At 40.8% G+C, this 9,897-nt stretch overlaps 1 protein-coding gene across 2 annotated transcripts in view; it reads left to right on the plus strand.

Moving 5' to 3' along the window:
* Positions 1-9,244, plus strand: part of fam184b (family with sequence similarity 184 member B) — a 23,852-nt gene extending 14,608 nt beyond the window's left edge. The window contains exons 9-18 of one of the 2 annotated variants that reach the window (XM_083909165.1): positions 603-741; positions 1,012-1,131; positions 1,343-1,475; positions 1,667-1,797; positions 2,560-2,675; positions 3,345-3,701; positions 3,834-3,948; positions 6,743-6,850; positions 7,487-7,881; positions 8,979-9,244. In XM_083909165.1, the coding sequence (XP_083765291.1) occupies positions 603-741; positions 1,012-1,131; positions 1,343-1,475; positions 1,667-1,797; positions 2,560-2,675; positions 3,345-3,701; positions 3,834-3,948; positions 6,743-6,850; positions 7,487-7,881; positions 8,979-9,051 (1,687 nt within the window). In that variant the 3' untranslated portion in view covers positions 9,052-9,244. The remainder of the gene's footprint in view (positions 1-602; positions 742-1,011; positions 1,132-1,342; positions 1,476-1,666; positions 1,798-2,559; positions 2,676-3,344; positions 3,702-3,833; positions 3,949-6,742; positions 6,851-7,486; positions 7,882-8,978) is intronic. The other variant, XM_083909166.1, reaches the window with a different exon arrangement.
* The last annotated feature ends 653 nt before the right edge of the window (positions 9,245-9,897 follow it).

The raw sequence follows: 9,897 nt of genomic DNA on the forward strand, positions 1-9,897 counted from the left end.
GACGACGACGCACAAACCATTAAAGCCTGTCGTCATATCAATAATAAGAATGAAAACAACAACAGCAGACAAATAAACCTTTGCCTAAATGGGTTTTCAGAAGTCGTTCGTCTCGTCTCGGGTTAATGACGTATTGTTATAGTATAAGATTTATCCACACAGAATATAGCTCTAAATATGGTTTATATAAATATGTATAAAAGAATTGAGCAGGGGAAGATGAAAAGTCAAAAAGCATGTTTTTTTTTATTGTATATTATCATTAAGTGTATGTCTTAGGTGTAGTTACGCTATACTACTAAAGTTAACTGATCAAATACACTTTTTAAATTTAAATATCTATATATATACATATATGTGTATATATACATACACATAATATGTGTATATATGTGTATATATACACACATGTGTAAAATAAAACATATAAAGACCAGGCCACACCAGGTGTTGCACTTGCGTATGAAATTAAATGATTAATAAAACGGTTAATAATCATGCACATTCTCAGAAAGAAATCAAGCGTTTGCCAAATTCTGCCCCGTGTAGCAGGAGTTTTGCATGTAGGTTAATTCTGCCTCCTCTTGTGTCTTTGCCTGCAGGGCAGAGTGTGAGGATCGTCTCAGAGCAGAGTTCAGGATAGAGATGAACGCCGCCGTGGCCGAGAGCGAACAGAGGTGGCAGACTCGAGAGCAGGAGCTGCAGACTCAGATATCTGAGCTGGAGAGTCAGCTGACCGAGGTGAGACACGCAGAGAACTACAATCTGTCGTCGTTAGAAATGCTGCTCAGCTCGCTGTGGCATGCAAGTACGACAACTTCACACAAGTGCGGTAGAAAACTGAGGACAAATGTTTAATTGGTTCCATAAGCCGCTTTTTCAGAACACAATTCTGTCTTTGTCTTTGGAGTTTCGGCACGTTTCTCACTCTGAATTCAGCGCATGCAGCACAATTCATCACGCGATCGTCTCGGGACTGCAGAGCCTCTTTCAAATTCTTAACTATTGCAGGTGGAGAAAAAGAAGGCGGGCCAGGGCGACGATTGCCATGGCAACCCCGAAATTGACAGGCTGAGGCAGGAGGTCCAGGACACGAAGGAGATCAACAAAAAGCTGAGGGAGCTGCTGCAGGTACACGATGTGTGTACGCTTTTCTCTGTGATGAATAATTGAGCAGCTTTGATGGTTAGTGCTCACACACCAGAGGCAGCGTAATGGTCCACTCAAAGTATGTGCAGTTTATGTGTGTGTGGGTCGAGTTTCATTGAGTTTTTACGAAAAATGTCGCTCGTGCAAAAATGTCGAATTTAACAAAAGAGTGTGATTTTTTTTGGTTCGGGAGGAGCCTCAGAGCCAGTCTTTGGCCGAGGAGAAGCACAGTCACGCGATGGCTCTGCAGGCGCTGGAGAGACAAGCCAAGGAAGATCTGCTGTCTGAGAGGAACAGGCTACAGACGATGCACCACCTGGAGCTAGGTAACACACACACAGAGAAAGAGAGAGAGAGAGTGATGTACACACAGAGATTATAAATTCACCAGTGAAGTTGCTATTGCCATGGATACACTTCACCATGGCAACAGCAGGAGGGTACCTGCAACAGTGGACCAAAGTGATTTTGTTTTTGCTGTTTCTGCTTTTGTGTGTGTGTGTGTGTGTGACATCAGAGAAGCAGCGTGCAGAGTTGACCCAGCAGCACACAGAGTGGAGCAGACAGATGACCCAGAGACACATGCAGCAGATTGAGGACCTACAGGCTCAGCTACAGGCGCACACGCAGATGATGGCGCTGCAGCAGGTTACACACACACACTGACACACACTGTGCAAACAGCCAATTATATTGTGTATTGTTTTACTCTCTCACACATGGCCACATTAATAGGTATACATACATAGAGTTACTGTTGCGAACAACTGTTTCTTTTTATCATCATGAACCAGTGTGACCTTTGACCTCTGGCATCGACAGGACTTTAAAATATTATATTTAACAAAGAGAAAGATACATTATATATGCATGCATATACATACATACAAATACATATAATATATGTATGTATATATATATATACATACATATACATACACATATGTGTATATATACGTATATACATACGTATATACACACATATATATACACATATATACACACATATATATACACATATATACACACATATATATATACATACACATATATATACATACACATACAAATATACATACACATATATATATACATACACACACACACACATACATATATATATATATATGTATATATATATATATATATATATATATATATATACATATACACACACGTGTGTATATACAGTATGCATATACATATCAAAAAACCTTAAAGATGCATGGTGCATGGAATCTGCACCAACCTAAAACTGAATTATGAATTTTACATTGAATGCACATATAAATAATAGGTATTTATATATATACATATATATGTATATATATATATATACATATATATATATATCAATGCATGTGATGTGCATTTATTTATAAGTGTGTGTGTGTGTGTGTGTGTGTGTAGGATCTGAAGCAGCAAAACCAGCATCAGGTTTTTGAGCGGCAGCTGGACGAGAGTCGCTGTGCCATGCTGGAGCTTCAGCGAGAGAACACGTCACTCAAGAAGCAACTAAAGGACAAGTAAGTAAGAGGAGGCCCAGCACGGGAAAAATGGAAATAAAAAATAAATAACGTTGATGATATTAATATAAATTTAAAAAATGGAATATATTGTGACAGTGAGAGTTTCTCTCAAAACAGCTTTATCTGCTATTGACTCTTGTTTGGTGTCATTTATTGGATTGGATGATTGAAGTCTCATAATTGGCCAATTAAGCATTTCATTAGTTTAAGGGTTAGGGTTTCATCCAATTAATGGCCTTAAACCCAACGTGTAGAATTACATAAGAACACGTCAAAGGCGTTAAAACAGTGACCATGTGCAGTGTTGTTAGAAGACTTGCAAACCCAGAATCTGTCAGGATGAAATCACACCGTGTTAATCTTAGCATAACGACGCCAAAAAAACGGAGATCACAGTTTCCTTCACTCTGCCTCTGAGCGACTCTGAAGCTCACAGGCTCGGTAAAAAAGATGATGATGTGAGCTTCAGAAGGCGCTGGGTGGTGTTATTTTTAAACTTCAGACAAACACAGACTCAGTGTTTCTGAGAACAAACTTCTCATCTAACTCTCAGCAGGACAGGAGTAAAAACGCCGAACTATAACGAGGACTTTAAGTGCTCGTGTTTTTGTAACCGTAAGAATATTTTGCGGCCGTTATTTCCCTCTGTTTCTCGTCTCGTCCCAGAACGGTCCAGAAGAACCCCGAAGCCGAGGAGAAAGAAGAGGAGAGCCCAGACCTGAGGAAGACGCGAGACGCCCAGCTGGAGGAGGAAGCCCAGCGTCTGAAGGAGGAGGTGGAGAAGCTCAGGGTGGAGATGGAGAAGCTGGAGGAGTCCCAGAAACACTGGGAGGAGAAGAAGGAGGAGGACGTGAAGGAGGAGGAGGTGGACGAGGAGAAGAAGAAGGAGCGGGAGGAGGAGAAGAGGAGGGAGGAGGTGGAGGAGATCAAGAGGGAGCACAAGAAGGAGATGCAGAGCTTGGTGTCTGAATACAGCAGCGCACAGTCACACCTGCAGGCTCGCATCGTGGCCCTGGAGAACGAGTGAGTAGAGGACAGGAAACACAAGAATTCAAGGCGAAAACACGGTCGTTCGCAAACGTTGTTATTGCTATGAGCGTCAGCGCAGGTATGTGAGAAGGTGTCTGTGTGTTTGTGTATATGATTTAACTGCAGGCTGCGTGAGCGGGAGGAGCGCTGCAGAAGGAGGGAGCCTCGGTGTGACGATCTGCAGCTGGGGAGGCTCCAGGAGAGGCTGACCGAGAGAGACCAGCTCATCAAACGACTAGTGGTGAGAACATGAGTGACACGTACTGTATGAATGAATGAATGAATGAATGTTTACTATGAACATCATCATAAAAAAATACAAAAAGGATTGTTCAAAAAGGAGGAGGGTGAAGCACAAACCATACTATACTGTACTATACCATACTGTAATGTACTATACTGGACTATACCATCCCATACCATACTGTACTGTACTATACTGTAATGTACTATACTATACTATAGTGGACTATACTGTACTATACTGGACTATACCATCCCATACCATACTGTAATGTACTATACTATACTATAGTGGACTATACTGTACTATACTGGACTATACCATACCATACCATACTGTACTGGACAATACCATCCCATCCCATACTATACTGTACTGTACTGTACTATACTACACTACACTACACTGGACTGTACTATACTATACTGGACTATACCATACCATACTGTACTATACCATCCCATACTATACTGGACTATACTACACTATACTGGACTATACCATACCATACCGTACTGCACTGGACTATACTATACTGTACTATACGAGACCATACTATACAATACTATACTATACTGGACTATACTATGCTATACCGTAATGTACTATACTACACTATTATTGGACTGTACTATACAATACTGGACTATATTATACTATACTGGACTATACCATACCATACTGTACTGTACTATACTATACTGGCCTATACTATACCATACTGTGCTATACTATACTATGCTATACCGTAATGTACTATACTACACTATACTGGACTGCACTATACAATACTGGACTATACTATACTATACAATACTGTACTATACTGTACTATACCATGCCATGCTATACGATATTACAATACTATACGATAATATTTTATACTATACCATACCATGCTATATTATACTATACCGTACCATACCATGCTATACTATATTAGACTACACCATGCCATACTATGCTAGACTAGACCATACCATACGATACTATAGACCAACGGTGTCCAAACTTCATTTTTTTTTGAGGGCCAGATTTGACTTAAACATATAGTATTTTAAAGCATTTTCTTAAATAGTATAATTGTTCTGCTTCCCTTGATTTCATTATCCAGACTGTTCCACAGTCACTGCACCAGATGAGATGCACATGCTCTTCAGATAAGTACGGCCACAGCCTTTCTTTAAATTAGATTTTCCTCTGAGGTTATATCCGTCTTCTACATGAATAATAGCACAACCCTGGCACTCTTAAACCTAGAGTGGAACTGTAATTAATGTATAATTAATGTATACATAAACCAGAGCAAATGTACAACTTAGTAAATGATTTAAAACGATTTTTTTAAATGAATTATACTATGTTTTTCCATGTCTATAGTAGGAACAAACAGACTGAGAGTGCAGGGAGAGACGGGCTAGCACAATACTGGGTGTGATATTTTTATTGAATTTGTTGACAGGGCAATAAATATAGAATAACGGCCCCCATCCCATAAATCAGAGAGTGACCCTGTCCATGAATCCAGGCTCGGGCAGTGAAATAGTACCAGCACCGCATTAAATCTACCTACAGTATGTGTCTCAGCTTTTATGGTTCGGTCCGTGGCAACACTTTCTTATGGTGTTCAAAAATGGAATGTTTCGAAAGAACGTGTGAACATATTTAATTTGAATTAAAGGTGCATTATGTAATAAATCTAAAGCAACTGGCCATAAAATCCCCCTAATATGTCACAGAGACTCAGGAATAATGTTCATATAACAAACTGAACTCACCAACAACAACAGTACAGACAAAATATTTGCATAAAAAAAAATCTTTTGCAGACTGCAAATCATGTTTATGTTTTGAAATCATGTTTTGGCATGTGGCGCCACCTACCGCCTTCTACCAATCATTGCAGTCAGAAGAGTCTCAGCTGCCGAGCAACCACGGGTTGCCAGTTACGTCAGAAAACGAAACCTAAAAGATCTCGGTATTTTGAATTTGAATGTAGTAACTGTTTTTGGCCACATTCTTACATTTGGCACCTTTAAATATAGTTGAGGTGTTTTAAAGAGGCCCCGACGATCAGATATTCAGTTGTAGGACTGAAATATTTAGTCCTAAATTAGACAGAACAATCTACAATTATGTTGTTATATGACATATTACATTAAATGTCAGTTGTGTTGAGTAGAAACATGATTTTTAATAAAAGTATGAATGAATGACAATGAATGAATGCAAAAAAAACCCCATGAAAATGACAAAAATGCATAGATTTCACACAAACGTGAAGTCTCTATGAGCTAAACTTGTTTTCCCAGACTTTTTCAAAGACTTTCCAGACTTTTCAAGGTCTGGAAAAACAGCGTTTGAAAATGTCATACCTTTTAAGCAACCTGTTTCAATCAAACATACCTTTTATTTGACTCCTGGTGGTGGTTAATTGATACTCACCTCTTACTTCCTGGACTTCACTTTACAAAACCGGAAGAGAAGGGAACTTGGTGCTGCTCAGTGGCTGCTCCCAACTCTAGGAACGTTTCTAGTAGAAAGGATGGGTTAGAGGGGATTAATAAAGTACAAACAATCATCAATCGGTGGGAAAAAACACACACAAATTACACTTTTAAAAAGAAATATCATCCTCGGCCAGAGTGTATACCATCTGTGTGACATGAGGCAGCCTAATAAACAAGTACGCCCTCCAGATACAACAACACCAACTGTGAATAAGGCCAATAAAAAAGTCCTTCCCCATCCTCCTCCTCCTCCTCCTCCTCCTCCTCCCCCCTCCCTGCAGGAGGAGAAGCATCAGCTGCAGCTTCACCCTCCCGTTGCCGGGGACAGCAGCACCCTCAGGCCCCGTGACAGCAAGTCCCGCCCCGGGAGTGTCACGCCAACCATGAGGGTGAGTTGAGCATGTGCAGCTGTGCAGTCTTTTTTTTTTTTTAACTTTGTGGTGGTGGTGGTGACCTAAAAGGGATAGTTGAGGCTTTAGTTTCCCACCGTCTTCTGCCTTATCTCTGTGAATATATGATGATCTGCTGGAAACGATGCACATAACATGGCTGTGAGCAGAGATACAAGGAAAAAAACTATTGCAAAGTGTTTTTTTATGGCTGAGTGCTCACTCTCCTGCACCAAAGTCTAGTTTTCTCTATGGGATTTGGTGCATAGAGTTTGTTCAATGCAAAGTGCTAAGTCAGCACTGAATATGCACTCAAACAATCATAATTCAACATCATAGTTCTTATATTTGAGCTTTTCTTTTTGAAAATCTGGAATATCTTTGGATTTTTATAGCATCAGATTCATTAAAAAGTACAATTTATGTAACGGAAATAAAAAGTTTATCGTCCATTTTCAGCGTCCTATTAATCTTTATCGTTATTACCTTTGGTTGCACAACAGTCGTGTCATTTTGTGTAGTTTCATTTGCAGTAAATTTGAATAAACGGAGCCCTGTGACACCACCATTAAATGTCGTGTGTGTTACCTCTTTCTCCGTCCTCCGTCTCTTCCCTGTGTCTCCGTCCTCCGACAGAGGAAGTGCGCCGAGTCTCCTCCTCGTGTCACCAGCATCCCCAGCACCAGTACTTTCGAGAGGAGCATCTTCCCCCCCCACTCCTCCTCGTCGTCTTCCTCCTCCTCCTCCTTCCATCAGCACTCCTCCACCCTCCCGCACCAGTCCACCTCCCACCCGCAGAACTCCCCGCACTACTCCACCTCCTCCCTTCCACACAAGCACACCTCCCTCTCCCTCAGCCAACATTCCTCCCCGTCCCTCCCTCGCTCCGCCAGGTCCCGGACCTCCTGCATCCCTCCGACCCCGGCGCCCACCGCCCCGCTCCCCGTCTGCCCGTCAGCACAGACGGGGATCCGATACGTGTCGCCGTCTTGCCAGGAGCCCCACGCACACCTGCAGGCCCAATCAATCAGGTACGGACATTTTTTTTTTTTTTTTAATATCTCGACTCTAAAATGGAACAAATCTTTAAAGAAAGGGAGAAAATGAGAAATGTGCACATTCATAAATCTGATCCGGCAGAATAAGACACGATATGAAATCAAAAGAAGAAGCATCTTCCTGTGCTGGAAATTCAATTTCCTTGTACAAAACAAGACTGAAGTTTTCCACTCTGTTAGACCTTTTCTTTTGGTTTTACCGTAGATCATCTGTTAGCGTTAAACTTCCAAAGGTCTATCAGACACAGTGATTTGCCAATAAAAATATTAAACATATAGCACACACACAGTAAGAATGATTCCCTCTTAAGTTCGTCTATCGACAACACATCGTCTCTTCTGCTCCTGTACACATCAGAACAGGACATAAATCGTCTATGTGAATTCCTCATAGACCCCTCTTCAAAAAAATGTGTTTTACAGATATATGTTTATATTATTTTCTTTAGGAGCACACATTTTGACCCACCTTTTGTTTAAAAAGAAAAAGAAAAGGAAGAAGTTTGTTCAAGTGAAGGTCTATGGGAAGATGAGCCAACTCCTCACTTGAATTACAGTCAGTAAACATTTCCACGTACACAAGTGAACTTTCAGCTCTTCTTCAATAGAGTGTGATGCAGTGTGGTCTACTGTAGTGGGTATACACATGATGAATCCTATTATATTGTGTTTTTTAATGAAAACAAAACTCATCTCTACTATTACATGAGTATAAGTTCTGTCAAAAAACAGGGTTGATACGTATGAATGCCCATTTTTAAGTGGTTATACCGAAATCCTGGCCCTTCCGTTGTGAGTCTATGGGTATCACGTAGACCACACCACTGGTATGATGTCAGTTTTGTTACCATGTAAAGGAAAATAGTTTGCAGGCGAGGTCCCGTCCTGGTGCCAATCAAATCTCGAGGGTTCCAAGGGAGTTTTTTTTATTTTTTATTTTTTTTACATAGTCTATTTTTAAAAATGTGCTGCTTTGCCACTCTGCTTTTAAATCAAAGACTTTAATCTTGAAACTCGATGTGAGCACAATAATAACGTTTTATGTCCGTGTCTCTTTGTGGTTTTTGCAGGGGCCCATATCTGGAGCCGAGGGGGACACAGGGGCTGAAACAGGAGTGGTTTACCAAATACTTCTCCTTCTGAGCACAAACACACACACACACACACACGGCTGCAAGTACATCTCATATACAGTCCATTTGCTTCTTACACACATCTGTTAGCTTCACACACACCCACACACACACACACACACACACACACACACACACACACACACACACACACACACACACACACACACACACACACACACACACACACACACACACACACAGTGACATAGCAACATTACAAACATGGGCTCATCACCAGCAAGGCCATCTCAGTCATTGCCTCAAAGCTCAACCAAAAAGTGCTTCTGAAACACATGCCTGACCTCTACTCAGATCATTGGCCTGCCGGATCTTGTTTGTATAGTTTGGAATGTCTCCATGTTTCCGTTTTTTTTTCTTCTTTTTTTTAAAGCAGTCTTCCTTTTTTAAAAAAAGCAAATGTTTTTTTGCTCAAATCCCATCATACGGTTATTCAATCAGTCAGTGCATTCGTTCTGAAAAAAAATCTACAACCATGTGTGTCTTTGAGTATGGAAGCGTTCGACATATTCAACCAAGATCCTCGTCAAAATGGACACACGCGACACACCTGACTGAAATGAAGCTTGTTTTAATGCAAAAATGTATAATAATCTTAAAATGAAGAAATTGAATAAAATATTTTGTTTTTGTAAGTGTAAGTTTTATGTATGCGTGTGTGTGCTGCCTTTTAAATATAAGCGGGTGGGTGGATGTCTCTATGTGGTCCTGTGATGGACTGACCATCGCCCTCTGTCTGCTGAGATTGGCACAGCGCCCCCCTGTGACCCTCATGGAGGATAAAGTGGTAGAGGATGGATGGATTTTATCTGTTGTTAGTTGACGTTTCATATTG

The sequence above is a fragment of the Microchirus variegatus genome, assembly GCF_963457635.1.
Source record: "Microchirus variegatus genome assembly, chromosome: 23".
NCBI lineage: Eukaryota > Metazoa > Chordata > Actinopteri > Pleuronectiformes > Soleidae > Microchirus > Microchirus variegatus.